Source organism: Rattus rattus, chromosome X (assembly GCF_011064425.1).
Source record: "Rattus rattus isolate New Zealand chromosome X, Rrattus_CSIRO_v1, whole genome shotgun sequence".
Classification (NCBI taxonomy): domain Eukaryota; kingdom Metazoa; phylum Chordata; class Mammalia; order Rodentia; family Muridae; genus Rattus; species Rattus rattus.
The window spans coordinates 129,528,271-129,549,966 of NC_046172.1; the positions used below are offsets into that span (position 1 = coordinate 129,528,271).

At 42.7% G+C, this 21,696-nt stretch overlaps 1 protein-coding gene across 1 annotated transcript; it reads right to left on the bottom strand.

Annotated features, from left to right (window-relative positions):
* Positions 1–2,037: 2,037 nt before the first annotated feature.
* On the bottom strand, positions 2,038–15,105 carry Gabrq (gamma-aminobutyric acid type A receptor subunit theta). The gene is made up of 10 exons (XM_032890135.1): positions 15,048–15,105; positions 14,767–14,948; positions 12,727–12,815; positions 8,605–8,672; positions 7,360–7,580; positions 5,601–5,683; positions 4,982–5,116; positions 4,487–4,639; positions 3,736–3,992; positions 2,038–3,098 (listed from the first exon to the last, which is right to left on the bottom strand). Exons 2-10 carry the CDS (start codon positions 14,913–14,915, stop codon positions 2,331–2,333), a joined length of 1,923 nt encoding a protein of 640 aa, XP_032746026.1. The 5' UTR covers positions 14,916–14,948; positions 15,048–15,105; the 3' UTR covers positions 2,038–2,330.
* Between the last annotated feature and the right edge of the window lie 6,591 nt (positions 15,106–21,696).

A 21,696-nucleotide genomic window follows, 5' to 3' on the forward strand; every position in this document is an offset into this window, starting at 1 on the left:
ACTCTCTGCTCTCCCTTTAGTCTGGAGCTCTTTGTGCTGGATTCCTAAAACAAAATAGACAATCATAGATATTTTGGTAGAATTTCCTTGTTTTGAGTTGTTTTAAAAGTATGTGTGTGCACATGTTTACTTGTGCATGTATATGTCTGGACATGCCTGTAAATAGAACTCAGAGCATGGGTGCTCCTGGTATGTATATGTGCATGTGTGATGGAGTGGGTGTATGTCTGTGTGTGTATGTATAGAAGGCTAGAATTGTGCCTATGCATGGAGAAGAGACAATACCGAGACCATCTATTCAATACCTGGTGCTCCTTTCCATTTTTAGTTCTCTGACTCTTTCCCTGAATTGAGTTAAAGAAAGAAACATTTGAACTCCAAACACAAGATAGATTTTGGGACCTAGTCAAGCAGCCGAGTCTGTCCTAGGATTAGCTACAAATGTACTTTCCTAGTAGGTCCCCTGGCTCTCTAGAACTGAAGAGAACAGTTAATCAGTCCAGCTAAATAAGATTTTCCCCACTGTGCCAAAACATGTCACTAGAGTCATGCTGTTTCTACAAAAACCTCTTACAGGGAATACATGTGGTTTCCCTTTGATGTATGTCCTTTTACACCAACTAAGTTTGACAAACACAGGTATACAGACAGACACATTCCATGCATATATACAGAATGCATTCAGCTGTGCTAATATAAGTACACAAGTGACACTCTCATACAGATGCATACATATCCACACAGTGCAGATATGCACTCATATACACTAATGTAGATTGACAGTAGTACAGCGTCTCAAATGGTTGTATGGCTAGCACTTAGACCTACCTGGATACATACACACTCATCCTCAGAGATACACAGAAATATATACACATAGAAGTATAGTTAAGGAGGTGGGTGGGCTGAAGGAGAGGCTGCCTATAGAGGGAGGGGGTTATAGGTTGAATGCTTGGAAAAGCTCCCTCATGACCTCCATCAGTGAGCTGGTGCTTCCTAGAAAGTTGGTGTGCAGGCTCATCCTACTCTCATCAGGAATCCTGCTGAGTGGGCTCCATGTTCAGTGGCTGGTCAGTAGCCTCTTCATATAGAGATGCTCCAGGTGCTGTCCAGTGAGCTTGGCAGACCAACAGGTAGATTCTGTAGGGGTGCCCCTTTGAGCACAGGGAATGGGCAGCTAGTTGAGAGTTAGGCAGATAAGAGAAAGAACAAGCATCTTTAAGCATGGCACACAAGCTCCACATTGTCCTTGGAACACTGGGGACAAGGTGTTTTTCTTCCCTGGCTCACAGGGCTCCTGTGAGGATCCAACGATGTGATGGGTCAGGGACCTCGTTGACACTTACTATGCACTAGACAAACAGAAAGGATTAGTATATAGATTCACAGTAGTTGTTCATATGCTATTCTAGGCCGATGGTGAAATAGCAAATCTGAACTTTCTCAACTAATGCTTACTCACCAAGTTGTGTGTCTACTGTCACTAGTAATCAACCCAGCAATTGATAGAAACCTAACTCATAATTGAACAGAAGTACTAAGTCCCTACTGTCAGGCAATGTGAAGGGAAATGTGGACAAGGAAGGTCTAGTAACTTAAAAGGGAATAGCTGAACATGTACAGACTTCAGCTGACAACTCTCCCCTGCTGGAAAGCATGCTTTCTCACTCACTTTGCTATATCTCGTTGGCAGTCCCTCCTACCCACCTGCCCTTCCCACTTCTGTATCACAACTCTACACTCAAAGTACAAAGTACTTACAAATAATTCCCAACTTTGTCAGAATAGCCAAGCCATGCCTAGCCCCTCCTCTGCATACCCCAGACCAACTTGGTTTGACTTCTTCTCCCCATGCAGACAGACAGGGTGCATGGCACCCAGGAGGAAGGAAAAAGTGATGCAAAAGCAATTTCAACATTTTGAGGGGACTAAAAAATGAAAGTCCCAGGATTTGTGAACCAGATTATCCTCATTCCTCAGCATGGGTCTTCTCTTTCCTCTAAATCCTTCACCAGCCATTTCTGGTGGATGGACTGTTTAAAGTGAAAGGTGAGAATTTCCTGGTAGGAGGAAATCAATGTGCAATTTATCTCCAAGTCTTCCTCACTCTTTCTTCTCTGGTTACATGTTTTCTCTATCTCCTCCCCACCTCATAATAAAGAAAAGTGCCCAATGGATTTGATTGACCCTTCCAAACAAAACAACCCCATCCCCAAACCAAAAAAGAAACTTTGCCAGATAAAATGAAAAAGGGGAAGAGGGAAAAATAAAACTGAATGAACACAAAGGAAACACATCATCATATCCCTGCTGCTGTGGTGTATGAGAAACTAATAGATGTGGTATAACCAGTAAACCACATTGAACAACCCAAAGGAAAGAGGGAAGAGGAAACGGGACCACCTGTCAACCTTAGGGACCCGGTTAGGGTTAAAGAGCTGAAAAGACAACCCTTCATTGAAGGAGCACCCAGGGCTTGGGGAGCAACTCTCCTCAGACTCTGAGCTACTGCTACTGTCCTTCTCTTGGTCACAGGCCATGAGCTCCTCATCAGTAAGGCTCCAGATACTGTCAGCATCCCCTTTGCGTTGTTCATCAAGGCCAAGCCAGCTGCTCTTGATACTGATGTCATCCTGTAAGCTCTCAATTTTATCAATGTCCCAACTTGCTTCTCGCACACACCTCTGGCTAATCTGGAGCTTGAGCCTTCCAGTGGGGCTGCCTCCATGGCCATAGCTCTCCTCAGAGCTTAGGCTTTCTTCGGAGTCTTCATCACCCAGGGCATCAGAATGGCTGCGGATTTTGATGGGGATAATACTGTCATTAGTGAGAAAACCATGAAAGTGAATGGTACAGTCAGGCAGTGTTTGCTCAGAGGTGGAGGGCAGATCACTCAGGCTTTCTCCAGTGGCCAATTGGACCTGGCTTGAGGCAGACGAGAGTAGGCTGAGGCTTTCTGAGGTAGCCAGTTGGGCCTCCTCTGAAGTGAACATCAAAGATCCTAGACTTTCCTGGCTTGCCAGATGAGCCTGCATGGGGCTGTCAGGAAGGGGACCAGCTCTGTCTTCCACTCTGTCTTCCACATTAATCAGGCCATCCTTCAAGGAGATAATGAATAAGCTGATTAGTTTCATATTACCTAGTGGGCATTCACGGGGGAAGAGAAAAAGGAAGGAACTTTCCTGATTAGTGCTTGAAAAGCTACTGTTAACATCTTTGATAGACAGAGCCCGTTGGGTTCTCTGAAGTGCAGAGAGGGGTTGAGAGACTGAACCAGGTGGTTGTTTTAGCATTCAGAGAATGCCATAGCTGCAGCCTAGTAACTGTCTCCCCATGGAGCAGTTGTGATCTCAGCAATGCTGTATGCTATATGTAGGCTTCCCAGGTAGCATGAGGTTGAGCTTTCTGCAAAGGACTGGTATTGTTGGGCATTTATATATACCCCAAAGCAAAGGGCTCAGTATGTTCTCAGGAAAAGAAAAGTATGAAGGCCAGTCCTCCTGCACCTCCCATCCCCTTCTAGTTTCATCACTTACTCTGGAAGCCCATAAGATGGGCAAACTTGGATCAAAGATCTAGAGAAATCAAGTTCTGACTTTTCTTGCTTTATGATATCAACTATTTATTATCTATGCCTGTCATATACAAGTAAAGTATGAGGATAAGAGCAACTATGAAATATGAAAGGGTCAAGGCTAAGCTGAGAAAAGCTGGCTGTCAGTCAAAATGTCAAACCTGCACATTTGCTACCACCACTTCTTGGTAGCGGTATCGGGCAACAACTCTCCTGGGTTTCCTGCATCTCCTGTGATTACGCCGAGGTGCTTGACTGAAGAAAAGGTAGTTGATGTAGACATACTCCAGCAGGGACAGGAAAACGAAGAACAGGCACACAAGGATGTAGATGTCAATGGCTTTGATACAGGAAATATGGGGGAGTTTATCCCGCATATGTGAGTCGATGGTAGTCAGGACAAGGATTGAAGTTAGTCCTATGAACAACACAGTACAGGTTTAGTCTCCTTCAATACCTGCAATTTTAGCAAGCCTTTGGGTCTGTACCTCAAAGGAGGTGAGCAGAGGCAACCTCTGGGGTGAAGGTTTGCCCATATCCTCTCCTTGCTCTGCTTCCTAGGCTTTATCAGGTTGATTGCTCTGGATCGAGCTCAAATTTCTAGCCCTGGCTTAAGTAATTAACATCTCCAATTCCATAAAGTCTTTTAGGATCTGACGTTTTCTGAACCCCAAAATATTACACATGTGTAGCTATAGTTGTGCCCCTAAAGGAGAAGATAGACCAATCTGCTCCACAGAAGGTAAAAACAGGCCAAGTAGCTCAATATTCTAGGCTGTTCCTTGCTCAAAACATTTGATGCCTCCCCTAAACCTAGACCTGATGTTCAAGGTCTCCACTGTTCTGTCTTTACTTGTTTTCTAAGTAAAATGATTCAAGTTTCTTCCTGAGATGAAGATAGAAAGGACTTACCAATAGTTACCCTGGCTGCAGAGGAACCATAGTTCATCCAAAATGATATCCAGGAGAGAATGGTGGTGAGGACTGTGGGCCAATAGACCTGCACAAGGTAACTGCGGACTTCCCTCTGAACCTGGAACTTCACTATCAGGCGCATGTAGGAGCCTGTAAGAATACACATCAGTATCAGGCCTATGCAAGTCAGCTCGAACTTTCTTCCTGCCTCACTCATTTCCACACGAGTTTTCAGGCTGCAAACAGATGGAGGGTGAGAGGCCAGCCCTGTGAGGAGCAGGAAGTAGAGTGTTGTCAGCCTGCCCAAGCCTTCCACACTTATTCTCCATCTGTAGAGCTTTATCAAGGGGGAAGGGAAGATGAGATGTGTTCAGCACCAAAGAAATGGGGAAGGAAGGAGTCAACTATAAGGATCAAAGGCAGATGCTCCCAAGAGTGTATACTGCTGTTAATGGGGCAAGAAACAGGAGAGAAAGAGGCTTTCAGGCCCACCTGTGTAGAAGTACACCTCCTTGCTGGTAATTGTCCTCCCCAGGTAGGTGTACTGAGGGATGTGCAGCTCATCAGTAATGTGGATGGCATTATCATCTTCCCAGGATAACACAATGTCTTCGACAGTGTAGCCATCTGGGAGGTGAAACAAAGAGTTAATCTAAGCAGATTTCACTCCACAGAAGTGTAAAAACCAAAGCATGTTGGCACTTCGAATTTGGGGGTTACTTTGTGGCTTTCTGAGTGTGAGCATGGGGGAGTCTAACCATTTGCAAAGAGAGAGAGAGAGAGGAATTCCACTTTGGAGTTTTTAGGCAGGAAGAAATGTGTAGTAAAAAGATGCTTCAACTTTTACGGGTGAGTATGTCTGGTTTCTTAACTGAATTATTTATACCACAAAGGACACCCACTCCCAGATGCCAGGTGTGTGCAGCATGTCAGCTTATTATGTAGCCACCGTCCACCCATCGTTTATATACTGCTGTGAACATATTTGGGGAGCAAAGGGGAAATGCACAGCAAAGGAGCTGTGCTGTTCTTCTTGGGGTCAACTCTACTCCTGCTTTTCTGACTGCTGCAGCCCAACTTCGGGATGAAGGATCCACAGAGAAATACGCACAGCTCTCCACCTCCAGCTTGCAGGATTGTTTGTCCATAGGGAATTTTTGCAGATCCAGGGAACAGGCTGCTGTTGTGGTAAGTCTGCCAAGGAAAACAGAAAAGGAAGGGAAATAATTCAAGCTGATTCGTAAGGATTCTGTAGGGTGGGGAGGCAAGGGTTAGGTGGAAGGTGGACACATATGTATGGAAATGGGGGGAGGCAGAGAAAGAGAGAGAAATTTGGATTTGATAAAGAATCCACAAGATTTGGCAGGGCTGAAACAAAGAGCAGATATACGTCATGCCAGAAAACCCACAGAACATCAGAAGGGGAAAGGCCCTTGAGGAAACAATACAGGGACAGAACACCTGTGATTCTTAAAGTACGAACAAAGCTGTTGAGAGAACACAGTGTGCTGCATATAATGTGCTAAGACTGCATAGCCATTGGGGAAAGAAGGTATGTAGGAGTATAAATGTGGGCAGTGACCCAGGACAGCCTTAGACCATTATCTACATCCATGTCAGTAGTGAGGGCCTACATGGCATTGAGAGCTACACAAACATTAGTGGGCACAGAATGCTTATCCAGAGATGATCCAGACAGTGCTGACAGTAGATACAGCTAGAAAAAGCATTAATTGCTATGCTGTGTACTCAGGAGTGGAATCTGAGCAAATGGCCTTGGCGGAGCTAGGGAAGTGACTCATGCTTGAAAACAGCATAATGAAAAAAAATCTCTCGATTGCCTCATTTCTGTCCTGGGTCATTTTCTTTCCTTCCCATCTGCTAAGCTAGTCTAAGCCCTGTCAATCCTCGGAGGAATTTCATTTTGGGGACTGGGTAGTGTATACTTCCATCCTTAAAACAATGAATTTTCCAAGTATTATTCATTAGCCAATGCCTCCTTTGCTTTAAACAAGAGTGATTATTGATCAATTTCATGTAAACATTGATATTCCATGATTCCATGTGGATGGAGGAAGAAGAAAGGAAGAAATAGGGAGAGAGTACCCCAGACTAAGAAAAACCCAATGATTAGACTTGTCAAACAAACTATGATAGCTATCACCAGGAAACATTTTCTGGGCTACGATGACCTATCAACTTGCATTACTGACAATCTGAGCCAAAAATGTGAAGCCAGCTTTGGTGGCTGTTCTATCGCAAATGGATCAGTCAAAGACTATCAGTGTATGTGTTCTCTGTATAAAGAGAGCAGGAGCTGAGAAGCCCGGCCATAGCCCTCTTACAGCACTAGCTCCTTTTTCTCCAGATACCCCGCATGGTACAAATATAAAGAAGGAGAGAGGTGGAGCCCAGGCTTCAGCATTCCTCACACTCCTTTCATTGCTGCATGGAGATAAAGAATTCAACATACATAAGAGAAATGGAGGAAGAGATCTTTTGATCCTGGGAATCAAGATTGCTTTTTTAAAAAACTTACAATATTACATACAAATGTAACAAAAACAGTATTTCTTCTCACAAATGGTAGGCAACATTGTCAATTTCTTTCTTCATTGTCCACAAAATAAAGTAATACTGTTCCCAGTGAACTCAGATTCCTTAACATACCCTCCCACCATATGAAAGTCAGCTATAGTATCTAAACTTGAACATTTTTTTAATTGAGTATTCAGCCATAGAAATTTTGAGGATTTCCTGAAGAGGGAAACATTTGCACGAGGGATTGGAAAGTATGTGAAAGTGTGTGGGATACACAGTAGGAAGAATGCAGCTTGCCAGAACAGCCCAAAACACTTGTGGGGACTCACCGGATGCCATATTGCACTGTCCCATCTGGGTGAAGTTGAAATACACGATTCTCCGCAGTTACATCATGCACAAAGGCATCTTTGCTATTCACAAAGTAGCAGTCAGGGACCCAGAGCTTCTCATGCATCCGATAGTCCAGAGTCAGGTTCAGGTTGGTCTCATAGTAAGCTAAGCGCGTGTCCTTCCAAGTCTGATGCAAAAACATTGTGATGGTATAGTCCTTGGGGAAACAGGTAAATGACAGTTGTCAGATTGTTCAACTCTCTGTCTTCTGTATACATATATTATATGTGCACATATACATATATGTTACTTTATGAAACATATCATACAGATGGCTGCATAAACATGCTTAAGAAGGAACAGCAAAATTTAAGCTTTTATTATTAAGATCCAGGTTAAGAAAGTTGCAATGTGTGCTTTTCAGAGCACATTTTCCACAACAAGCAGGAAACATTATTCAAGATTTTATGGTATTATTTCTCATGCTTCAGGGTAGAGTTTGATTGTTTCCACGTGCATTTTTAGAAAACACAATGCAATTAGTTGTACTTCTTTTTGGAACATTGTCCAATTAGAATCCAACTGTATATCTGTAACCCCCCTTTCCCACATAGTATTGTATTTGTGAGGCACCATTCAAAGTTGCTGTGTGTAACTATAATTTGCTCTCCTGTATTCCTGGAGAATATTTTCATATATGAACATAATATGCATCTATCTATCTATCTATCTATCTATCTATCTATCTATCTATCTATCCATCCATCCATCTATCTATATATCACTATGTAAAAACAGTACCATACATGCTCCAAACAGGAAGAAGTTACAATGGCAAAGTGAAAGTGGCCATTTGCATCCCTGCAAAAGCTGAGAACAGGTGACAGCACTGTTTCCACTTCATCAACCTCAGCACCATTTTGACTCTTGTTTTGGGCAATGTGTATCTTATGAAATAAATCTTAACTACCCTGTAGTACAAACACGATGTGTTATTAAATATTTTTAAAGCTTCATAGATTTTTTTGAGTTGATAATCTACATGTAACTGAATTTTTGGATATGCTGTGATGTGAGCCTTCTATTGACTTTTTTCCCTATTCCAGAGGGCTGTCACTTTTAAACTTATCCTTACTCGCTTTCATGTGAGTTTTGTCACAGGTCAGAACAATTAGAGTTGGCTTATGACTGTGCTTCTTGTTCCTTATTTCCAGCACCATGACTGGAACCTATAGACTTACCATATTTATTTCTGAGATCTGTTCAATACTGGAGACATAGATAGATATTGACACAGGCACAGGTGCTCCTACAATATAGGAAGATACAACCACATTAACATTTGGATAAAGGTTAAGAATATATGTACTTGAGACCCTGTTGTCTAGGATAAAACTAGTTTGGAGGTTTGCTGGTTGTGTAATCTTAAATTACCTAATCTCTCTGAGCTTGAGCTTCCTCGTGGGTTAAATTGCGAAAATGGTATAGTTAAATGAAGGTCAAGTGCTTAGAGCAAGGCCTTGCTTATGCTGTGCTGAAAGGTATAAGGGCAACACAAAAGGAAGATATGGAATGAAGTACTCTTATAAATGTTTTCCAATAAAAAACTCTGAAACTCAACAAGCCCATGAAAAAGAGCTAAGATTCATGGTTCTGTGTGAATGATTGTGAGCATGTCCATGTTTGCTAGCAACTTTGGGAATGTGTTTATATTCAGATGAAATGTGTCTATGTGTGTGTGTGATCATGTCTGTGTATGAGCCAGTATGCATACATATTTGTGTGGTCCAGTGTGTTGTATGGGCATATTTGTGTGATCCATTGTACAGTATGGGCATGTCTGTGAGATCTGGTGAGTTGTATGGGCATGTTGGTGTGATCCAGTGTGTTGTGTGAGAGACAACATATGAGAGAGTACAAGTGAAACATGAGGATATTTATCATGAAGCCATATATGTATGTAAGAGTGTACTTATATGTTCATTTTAATATGCTTTGTGGCATTAGGATACACAGGCATGTAGATGTGATGTATGGAAGTGAATGTATAGTATGAGTATGGTAGTATATAAATTAATGTGTGATCCTGCATACTCATATATGGGTGTCTATGAGCTTGCCTGTGTATATGAATGAGTTCGTATGCATGTTGAATGTGGCAGTGAGTGTATGTGAGCATATTTATGAGAGTGAATCTTAGGTTTTGTATGATCTTGGTCATATGTGGTATTGTAAGCATATGTACATAAGGATGTTAATGTGTAAATTTAGTAGTGTGTTTGTGTCTGCAGGCATATTTGAGTACATCAATAGGTACAATGTTCATCTGTGTATGCATGTGTCCATATGTGAGAGTGAATCAGTGTGTTTGTGTAAGCAAACATAACTGTGAGTGAATTTGTGGTTGCATGAGTTTGATAATGTATGACAGAATTTATAGGTATATTTGCATATATGAGTATGTTTGTGTATTAATGTTACTGTGTATTAAAGCGTAAATGGATTTTTAAATATACATATGTGAACACACATGTTTATATATATAAACACATATGTGAGTGCTGATGGTTTGTCAATGTGTCAGAATATTTGTGTGTATGTGTGAGTATGTTGATGTATTTGCTCTTATGTAAGAATGGACTTGTGTGATTGTGAGTATAAATGAGTATATGTAAGCATATTTGTGTTGAGTGAATGTGTGACCAAGTATGTTCATATTTAGGTGTATTTGTGAACTTGTCTGCGTGTATGAATGTATCTGTCTGCACATGTGAATGTGTTTTCATGTGAGTATGTTCATAAGCATGAGTGTGTTCATGTAAATGTCTGATTGTGTATTTATGTGTGTAAATGAATTTTTGTGATTATTTCTGTATGTTTGTGCACAAGCCAATATTTTCCTCGTATATATGTGTGTGCATTTGGCCATTTTGTATGCGTGTTAATATATGAGTTTGGGTCATGTTTGTGTGCATTAATGTGTGAATTTAAGTAAATGTATGAACATGCTTATGTGTGTCTATGTGAGTGAATTCATGAGTGTGCTCATGTGAGTTAATACTTTGTAATGATGGTGTGTTTAATGTGTGTGACTGAATATGTAATTCTGTGTCAGTGTTCTGCCTCTTGTTTTTTCTTTTTGCCTGGGTATTTTCAGTGTCCATTAGCAAGACTCAAATATAATCATGGTTATGAAAATAGTAAGCTGTAAGATAGTATGGAGAAATCCATTTTATTATTCTCTCTCCAGCTCACAGCAAAGTATATTCCACCACACTGCTGCTAGGGAAATATGTGTACATGTGATGCTTGCAATTCAACCTGCTGGTTTCACTGCAGGCTGATTGCACAGAAGCTGAGCATAAGAGAGGAAGATGTATTATTTCAAACCCAGTGCCCCAAAGAGCAAAGTTCTTTGGGGGAATAAGTATATGAATGGCAGTTGAAAAGCAAACAGGGTTGTGTTATGGTGTAGCCCAGACTCCAACACCTAGGGCTAGTTTGAAAAGCCCCAGGAAAATGCTATGTAGTAACAGAGGTTCCTAGAAACACTGGGTGGGGTTTGATTGGTGCCTTTCAGGCTGCCCTCCCTACACTTTGAGCAGATGGTAGCTATGTTAGTACGCAACAAGCCCCAGAGAGACCTACTTGTCAGCTCATTTCTTCAAAGCCCGATTGCCAGCCCCTTCCTCCAAAACAGGCTTCTTTAGACCATACTAGTGGTGTCTTTACTTATGTGGAATGTTGTGGAGTGAAAGGGCCAGGGCAGAAGCCTGCCCAAGGGCTCTTGGCTGAAGAGGTAATAGGTTCTGAAATGCAGAGCATATTTTCCTTGCCAAGCCATGATATGGCACAGGGTCTCAACCAGGAAGAGGAAGGGGACATTACTCTTATTTCTCTAGCTAAGGTGAAAATGCTCCATGTCCTTTATGATGTTGGGTGTCTGTCTCATGTTCCTGTAAGGTAGGGAGTCAGGAACATTCTTATGTGTGAAGATTAAGCCCTAAAACTCTATTGCATATTAAATTCAGAGGGTACTCTATTGGAGGCTATACAGAGAGTCCTGGATTCCCTGAACCCTGAGTACTCTAGCCTAGCTGTCTCATCAATGGGTCTTTCACCATATTTCTCTGATGCAACAGTTCCAGCCTTACAGCCTGAAGTGTTCTTTCCATCTAAATGGCAGGCTGTCCTAAGCTCTCCTTACCCTCCTCTTCTACTGCCCCCATCTGTTTGGCAAAGGAATTATAGGGGCCCATACTTTTTCAGATGATCTAGCCTGGCATGATCATAATACTCGTTGTAACATGAATGTTGACAGCAAGAGGCCCCAGGCCTACTGTGGACCTATAGTGCTAGACAATACCCAGAGATGCACTCTTGCTTCTGTTCTTTTCTTTTAGTCTTGAATAGTATAGGGAGGGCAACCTAAGCCTGAAACAGTGAACATGTGCTTATTGTGTGGAGATGGCTACTGTTTGGCCTTTGTGGGCAAACATTAAAGTGAGAAAGAGGCATCTTTTTGGGCTTGACACAATGATTCAGAGGCTAAGTACCATGTAAGGGGTATTAGCTGTTCTCCCCCCCTCCAATTTCTCTATGCTTCATGGAAAAGCTGCTGCCACTGGGGCCTCAGTAGCATAAAGGCATTATATACCTTCTGTCTTTTTCAATCCTGTTTCCTATGCAGACTCACCTTGGAGTCTTAGACTGAGCCTTCTGCCCTTATATAGTGGAGGGAAGTACCAGCTAGTAATCTCACCTCTTAAATTTAGGGCCAAGGGAAACTTCCTTGTTTTCCAAGGTGGCACAATATTTTCTGAAGACAGTTACAGATGAGCACAAATGTGAATTATTAGCAGTGACTACTCAGTAGATTGTGTCCCATCCTACAGGAAGCTGTCCTGTTTCTGTGTCACTTCTTATCTCTGTTACTGGCCATCAGGCTGAATTTTATGAAGAACACATATAATACAGGATGCTAGATGAACTGAATCTAGTGAGAGCTGAAGGCTTTGAAAAACAGGGCATTATAGCAGGGTCCCAGGCCTAGGTGGGTAAGGTGGCAGAGGCAGAGAAGACCATAGCCTCAATTAACTCCCAGAATTGCTTAAGGGTGGCAATATCTTTAGAAAGGAGTAGGGAGGAAAAGGTTTCTGGCAAAGAAAGTCAGGTATATTGGTACATTCAGTGAAAGAGAGCAGGAGGCCCAAGTCTGAAGGAGCTCCCTTGCAGGGCTTGGCAGATTCCAGAAAGTAGGATCTGGGAGTGGTGGTGGGGATGTAGAGCCTGGTTAGCTTCCAGGGTGGTATTGGCTCTATTCCATCTAATGTAAAAGCCTCTGGTGTCTCAATTAGGCTTACCTCCAAAATTTGGTCTCAGTCGGAAATCATATGTTGACAGGACCCTGTCCAAAATCTTTTGAACCACAGCTTCATTTGCACAATTTTTGCTGAAACAGAGAAGCCATGAGTAAATGCTGGTTGACTTGTGGCCCACTTACCAGTGGCTAGCTTGCCAGGGCCATCACTGCTCTTGTACATATGCAAACATGTGCAGTCATACGTGTGTGCTTTCACCCTCCCTTTCTCTCCTCTCAGTCCACAGTGAGTCAGCCAGAAGCACAGCAGTGACGCAGACTCTTTTTCCCCTCCCCTCCCCCTTCACAGCTTTCATTCAGAGGGCGGGGCCCAAGGACTGGGTCCCTGTTACCAGGCAGAAATAATGGTCAGGGGAGGAGAGCCCACCAGAGAAGAGGCGGAAAGTTGGGCAGATGAGACCCTAGAACACTGCATTGTTTTAGTTCTTTGATACACTGCACCTTGAGGTACCCCTGGATGCTGATTGCTGGCAATCTTTTCAGTGGTACCTCATTGCCTCTGGAGGTCCATCTGCTCCTACTGGCTAGTGTGCCCCTGAGTTGAGCTTATGTTTTCCAGCTCAAAGACTCATTTCCTCTACCTGGTCCTGGTATTTCTCCCCTTACATTTCTGTCAACCTTGTGTGTGAGAGAGTTGGTATATGACACATGACGCAGAAAGAGAGAGGTGGGGGAGGGAGAGAGAGTGTCTTGCTCATGTAGCAGAGATTTATGACTCTCATTGAACTAAACCATGTCTGATTCCCGGGGTTTGGAGCTGTCTTCGAAAAGACCCATGCTGGGAATAAGCATCTTACATCTTACTGCACATGTGCTTTCAGCCTGGAGGTGTCTTAGGCAAGCACCTGTAAGTGAAGCCAGCTCAATTGCCTAGTAGGCCTTTCCAGAGCTCTCTGAGATACTCATTGAATTAATCTAGGCTTTCATTCCTCAAAGGGCTTTTAAATGACGACAGGCCCCAGGCATCACTATCACTGGGGCTTCTTGGATCTTTGATGAATCGCCCCTGCAATCTGCCTCTCTGTCTCTCTGGGTGTCTCTTTCTCACTCTTTCCATCTCTCCCTGACTCCCCCTACCCTCTGTGTGTTCACTGACGCAGTCTGGAATGTTGGGTTGTGAGCACTGCAGGGCTGCCTGCTGGAACCTTGCCCAGCCTAGCCCCTCCCCCTTTCTGAATACATGTTTATTTCTAGTTTGCCACTTAAAATTATTACTCATTTCCATCAATCATAAAATTTAATTTTGTAACATTTAAAAGTGTACGCATGAATTATTCCCAAACCGAACAAACACATTCCCACCTGTTTCTGTCCAAAATTACCCATGTGCCAGCATTCCAGATCTGTAGCCACTTTCGAATATACATTTTTTGTGTGTTATCTACATTTCAAGGATGATGGTTTATCCCCTCTTCAGATACTTGCTGACTTAAAGAAACTTTAAGTCAAACAGAGAAACACTGAAATCTTCAAATGTTTTGGGAGTAAGCAGAAAAGCTTTAATTCCCCACATAAACCAGAGGTTATATGCCATTTACAGCTACTGATTACACAGTTAATCATTTCAATTTGCTGTATTTGAAAGAGCCAGTCCCCCCAACCCCCACAGAGGCAGAGAGAGAGAGGGAATGAAAGAGAGAGAGAGAGAGAGAGAGAGAGAGAGAGAGAGAGAGAGAGATTGAGTTTTAGCAAATGGACTAAAAAAAAAAAATCTTTACTCAAACAGGTGTCTTTCCTGTCTGTTTTGTGAATTGCCCATGTACCAAGGGCGTCAGAGAACATGACTAGGAAAAGCTGCCTGGGACCTCAGTCCCTGAGGATTATCAGGTAGATTCTGGGGCACAGCAGTTAACAGGTGGGTTGAAGCTAGAAGTATCATTTCATGGCTGTCCCCATGCTCCCTTCATCACTATAGACAAACCCGGGTCCCAGTCCCTTGTCTCCAGCCCGCTCTGTCCAAGAAGCCAAGACCTTCTTTTGCAAACCCTGTCCCTTCCATGCTCAGCTAGGCTGGGCTGCTTACCAGTTGAAGAGATCCAGGATGACTTCAGGCATGCTGGAGGAGAGCTCGAAGTGGAATTTCGGGGTGGGACTGGGGTCGTTACTCTCTGCCAGCCAAGTCCTAATAAGCAGCAGGAGCGCAGCGGCTCGCAGCATGCCTCGGATGCCCATGGCTGCGGTGCTCTTGGGGACCGCAGCGGACAGCTGGAAAAGGGGACAGGGACAGGGTGGGAGCGAGTCAGTACTGGGCAAAGGGCGGGATCCCTGTAGTCCTTCCGCAGAATTGGGACTCTAAGGAAAGACCTGAAGGAAGCAGGGAGTAAGGGGTCGTTCCGGAGCCCAGGGCCTGAAAGAACAGCAGCTCCGCAGCAGCTCTTCCCCACGCAGCGGTCCACAGGGCGTGCCACTGCAAGGTGCGCTTCGTCTGGCACCGCTCGGGGCTGAGACTGGGTGCTGAGTAGGGCGGGGCTCGCGGCTGGCTCCGCCCACTCCGACGGCAGCACCTGCGGAGCCAATCCCGCAACCGCCAGGAGCTGCACAAAAGGCGCGCTTGGGCCTCCGCCCCTAGGGCTGCGGGTGTCAGGCCTCCGCCCCTTCAGTCTCTGCAGCTTTACCCTGACCATCACTAGCCATCTGGGTGGGCTCCAGCCATGGGAGAGGGAGGGGATTGCTGGACCACAGGGGAAGCCAGGGACTTCTGACTCTGGGCCTCTTCTTTGCAGAAGGAAAAGGATGTGTTTCTTTTAGAAGACTTTGTGTCCAAGAGTTTGAATTTTGAAAGAAGTGTGACTATTTGATTGTCATGGCTGGATGTGTGCTCTGAAACACTTGTACATCTTTGAAGAATTAGGAGGTTGTTCTCAGACCATTGACACTCCAGTAACTCAACGCGTTTAACCCAATATTCTTCATCTTTGAGTGGGCTGCTGCAATCTCTTACCAAAGGGACTCAATATACAACTTTGGTCACAGAGGATGGAAATTGTCTTCTTGGAGCCAAATTTCCCAGAGGGTTCTTTTCCTTAACTTTAGGATCCCAAGAAAAACAAATTCAGTATTCACCAGCTGGAGTCTTTGTAAGGTATGATTCATTGCTGTAGATGGGAGTGCAGAGTGGAAGTGAGGATCCAGGCTGACACTATTGAAGGGGAAAATAAGGCAAAAGTCAGTGCTTCCGATATCACCAGAAGATGCTCATGCACTTGAGTTCAAGTGCAATCACGTGGAAAAGTTTGAGATTTTTGTTAGAAGGGTTTTATTTCCCCTATCTGGAAACAGCTTCTGTTATGGAAAAGAAGAGTATCCCCTGTGTCCCAGCCTGGGACCATGACAGAACTTGTACCAAACAAGGCATCACAAGAGCCCATGTACCCAGTAATGAGAAAAAGGGCTCAATCATGTCCACTAGCATTACACCTCCAAGTCACACCTTAGAGAAGAGACAAAGTAAAATGGATCTCTAGTCCATCCTTCCTTTACTAGGCTCATACACCTAGAAACATACCCTTTCTGCTTTCCCTCAGTACTTGGTTAGACAACTTTATGTTGGGTGTACAAAGAAAACCTTCACTCTCCTGATTTTCTCAATGTCTTACACAGTTGGTAACTTAACTTTTCCTCTTCTTTTGAAAACACACTTTAGAAACAAACTATTCCATGTTCCATAGTCTTATGACTTCTCCCAAAGTGCAGAGTACTGTCGCATACATCTTCCTTTAAAAAAACATCTCCCCTCTTCCTCAGCTGTTGCAGAAAGTGGGCATGAAAGAGAAAAAGGAGTGATAAGATTTACATGATATTGCTAATCACATATAAGAACTGAGGCAAGCCTGCTCTCACATTGTGAGTCTTGTCACCCCTGATCATCCAGACATCTTTATGAGATTCCTTCTGTTTCTCACTAAAAGGTAATCTGTAACTTTTGCCTAAACAACTGGGTGGTAATGAGGGTAAACTGAAGTTCAGAAAAAGAAGAGAAATTGACTCAATGTCACATAGTAGTAGAGATTCGAGCTAGAAAATCTATTCACAGATTTGCCTGCTTCCCCTGAAAATTCAGATACCCGCCAGCAGATGGGAGTAGATTTGTTTGGGAGATATTGCAGCACAAAGGACTCAACTTCTGCAGCCAATTAATTGGTGTGGCCTGTTATTTGTTAGGAGGAGTTTTAGAATAGAAAGTCTGTTCGTATGTGTCTCTGTGACTGGATATTTCCAAAGAGTTGATGTCAATTATTTATTTCTGGGTCTTAAATCCCAAAGGACCCACTTCTGGTTTCCTTGGAGGTGATGCTTTGAAACTTCTGAGTCACAAGACCAAATAATGCCTCAAATGTAGCTAGATTTATACACATATAGCTGCAGTGTGTACTGAACGAGCTTTTGTTTCAATGTATTCGCATACCCACAAATGTTTGGGCTAAGCCTGGTGAGATGGCACAGTTGGTAAGATGACTTGACTCCAAACTTGATGACCTAAATTTGATCCCTGGAATTCACATGGCAGAATAAAAGAACTGACTCTAACAACTTGTCTTCTGGCTTTCACAGATAAACATAGCATGTCTCCATCATACACATATGCTAAAAGAAAGTTAATGTATAAAATAGTGTTTAAAAATCCAGGCTAGATGTGGGATTATGGCCCAAGGAGTCCAGTGCAGCCTGGAAGTTCTCCTAGCTGCATTCTCACCCTGTATTTCCACACTACAGTGCAGGATATAGTTTGATAGTAAAACAGGAAATGATGAAGTAGGGCTGGAGAGATGGCTCAGTGATTAGAGCACTTACTGGTCTGGCAGAGAACCCAAGTTTAGTTCCTAGCACCCATGTCAGGAGGCTTACAACTCTCTGTAACTTCACATCTATAGAGTGAAATAACTGTGGTTTACTGTATTCTAAAAGAAGCTTGAGAATATCTGTAATGACCAAAAGTGTTATAGAAATACTGAAAAAATGAATTGAAGAGAAAGCTTATAACTCAAACCACTAACAATGAAACTTGAGAACTGAATGGTTGGGCTAAATGGAATGCCAAATACAACTGAAAAAAAATAATTAAATTGGAAGATATGTTACAAGTAATAACCCAAAGGTAATTCTGGAGAAACAAATTACATGGAAACTTTAAAATTGAGCATGAGACTCAGTAGGCAGATTGAGAAGATTGGTAATATATATATATATATATATAATTATATATATATATATATTTGATATATATATTATTTTATATATATATATTTGATCCTTGGAAAATATATATAATGAGGGGACAGAAAAACAGAGAAGATCCAAATTCATAGCTTCGAACAGCTCAAGTAATTCCAGGCAGGAGGGACAGATGAAATGAAATCTCCTTATAGATACATCACTGTAGTGAGAATTTTGGTTTCTTAAAAAATCCCAGTTATGTCATCTGAATGTGTTTTTGTTTTAATTCCAGGTGTGGGATAAAGGGCTGCTTAAGACTGTCCACAGAAGCTTCAGATAGTTTGTTTTCCCAGCTGAACATGTTTATGTTTGAAATTCTGAGGGCTCTTGAGAGCCCTGAGAGGCTGCAGTGACTACTGCCGCCATCTCTGCTGCCAACGCCGCCGCCGCCGCCGCCGCCGCCGCAGCCGCTGCTGGTTGTAGTGGTGGTGGTTCTTGTTGCTGCTTTTGCTGTTTGTTAGATCTCTGTTTGTTGACTGCTCTTTGCTGTTTGCTGGAGAATTCCTGATGACGAATATTGGACTTGCCCCAAGGAACTCAATGCCTATAATCAGCAGGAAGTAGTCTAAAGAGGTCCACATGTCCTTTTTTCTCTAGCCATCTTTCATTATCCTTCCCCTCCCAAACCCCTCAACATTTGTGCTGTTTCTATTAAACGAGCAGCTCTATAGGTGGGGTGTCTTCCATCCATCACTCACTGGGCTATCTATCTTTGCTCTGCTGGAATGAAGTTCCTGCCCACACAAACAGCTAAACAGCTAGCTTTGGGGAGATTAAGCCCTCTTCTCATCACTAGAGACTGACTGAAAAAAAAATGCCCTCCAATTAGCAAAAGATAGAGGGTAAAATTCATATGGGAAATCACTGTGAATTTCCTTGTTTACCTCAAAATCCTTCATGCATTGCTTTGATTTGAGCAATGCCCTCATATGCTTCCGCAGAAAGCCCTTTCTGCAAGAGTGGATAATGGAACAGTAGGTGATCAGAATGCTGTCCGAAGATGTAAACTAGCCTTCATCGGTCAAGTGGTGAGTAGTCAACAACTTCACTAAGTGTTACACTAAGTTCACTAAGGGCTCTGAATTTCTGATTTTGAGTGTCCACATTTTCTCTTCATTTTCTAGGCCTTGATTGTTTATGCCCTTCTTTAGCATGTTCTAAGTGTATCTCTTTTTCTTATAATGAAGTGCAGGAGTATAGAGGATGTTCTGAGTATGGACCATGACACCCCCTCCTCCTCCAGGGTCACATCTCAGATATTTACATTTCAATTTCTAACAGTAGCAAAATTACAGTTATGAATTAGCAACACAATAATTTTATGGTTGAAGCTCATTCCATAAGGAACTGTATTAAAGGATTGCAGCATTAGGATGGTGGAGAACCACTGTATTAGGGGGACGGTATATATATATATATATATAGCATATGCAGTACATACCTGAAGTGCATTTGAATACATACCTGAAGTGCATTTGACTACATACCTGAAGGTATAGATTAGAGCTCCAGAGATAGTTCAGAGGAGTGTGTCTCAGCCTTTCATCTGAAATATGAGGATGGTAACCATAACCTACTCATCAATGCCTGTGACAACCCAGACAGAAGAAAGCCTTGTCCGAACTCCAGCTCTGGCGCACCATTGTTTTATGCTTTCATCTGTAAGGACTACAGCTAATACCACATCTAGCCACGAGGGGGCATCAACGCTCTTAGTCTGGTGGCAGAATGCGCCTTTCTGTTTATCTAATTGTTTTCTGAATCCAAAGCCAGGCTGATAGGAAAAGAAGACCCTCCAAAGCTCAATGAAACAAATGGAGATAAACATCCTTTTTAGGGAGTGACCGTTAACCAGCACATGGACAGGCTTCTATTTCTTTCTTTTGTGTTTGTGTACTGTTGGGTTGGGTATGTTTTATTTTATTTTCAATTTTGTTTTTACTGAAATTAGTTTTCTTCCCCGTACTCTATATCCCGATCATGGTTTTCCTCCCTTCACTCCACCCAGATCTTCTTCAGCTCCCCAGCCACACAAATTCATAACCCCCCTTTTTCATGAGAAACAAACAGGCAACTAAAAAACCAAATGAGCATAGGGCAAAATAAACATGAGAAAAAAAAAAGAGCCAAAAAAAAGCACAAGACACACACATGCACACACACACACACACACACACACACACACACACACACACACACACACTTGCACACATAGAAATCATATAAAAATATAAAACAGAAAACTAAAATATATAAGCAAAATGCCTGTAGATCTAAAAAAAACAAAACAAAACAAAACAACCCCACCCCCAAGAACAACACAAAAATCCCTCCAGACAACAACAAAAATCTCCAAAACAACCACTGAGTTCATTCCCATTGGCTATCTACAGCTGGACATGAGGCCTGCTCTTAAGTGTGCTTTGTATACTCAGTGAGAGTCTGTTGGTGAAAGCAGAGCTCTTTTTGAGCTGTTATCAACTGGAGATAGCTTCTGGGTTAGGGATGGGGCATGTGTCCATGTCCTTTCTCAGCACTGGGATCCTATCTGGCATAGACTTGTGAAGGCCCTTTGCATGCTGCCACTGTCTCTGTGAATGTATTTTAATTGAAAACCAATAATTACATGCTCATATCAGAGAAATTATAAATCACTTCAAATATATTTTCTTGGTGTCATGTATATTTAAAATTCCCTCTTCTAGCTGCTTTTAAATATGCACTCAGTTAATAGTCCTGCTATTGTGCTATAGAGACCAGAACTCAGTCCTCCTATAAAATATATGAGAAATAGAGAGACCTGACTTAGTGCAAGAGTGAAGAGATGGAGATTAGGGTATGGAGTGAGACCCACACTTTTGATTAGTCCATATTCTTAAACATGTCAATTTCGGCCCTACTAGTTCATTCAATATTTGCATTAAGGAACATGCTTTCTAAAGCAATTCAATAACCTGGGAGCCATTTCCAATTGTCATTTGGAAGGTTACTGTATTATAAATGTGTGCCTCTCTTTCTATTGGCCTCAAAAGAGGAGACTATTGTCCATGGTTGTGAAGTATTACTTGAACTACAGCTCTAAGTCTGGGAAAATGTGCTGATAACTAGTAAAGCTGAGAGGCCATCTTAGCCAAATAGGTGCTGGGAGTCAAACCCAGGTCCTCTGGAAGTTCTCTTAATCCTTGACAATCATTGAGCCATCTCTCTGCCCCCTTTTAACTTTTGAGGAAATCCCTTTCTGTATTCTATAGTAGCCGTACTGAGTTACATTCTCACAATGTGTAAGGGTTTCTCTTTCTCCACAGTCTTACCAGGATTTGTTAACCCTCTCAGGCAGGCTCTGATTGACTTGGTGTGTCTATGTAAATGAGATAAAGAATAAAAAACCAATCAGGAGAGAGTCTATTATTTGAAGAAGGTAAAACTGAGATATCACTACTCTCACTGTTAGGTGCCAGCTACTCAGGCAGTGGGAGGAGTGGGAGGGTGTTAAGCTAGAGTCCAGTCCAGAGTTGGCTTATTTTTTTACTGGGTATTTTCTTTATTTTCATTTCAAATGTTATCCTCTTTCCAGGTTTCCCCTCCTCAAACCCCCTATCCCATTCCCCCTCCTCCTGCTTCTATGAGGGTGCTCTCCCACCCACCTACTCCCACCTCACTTCCCTGGCATTCCCCTATACTGGGGCATCAAGTCTTCCCAGGACCAAGGGCCTCTCCTCTCATTGGTGCCCATCAAAGT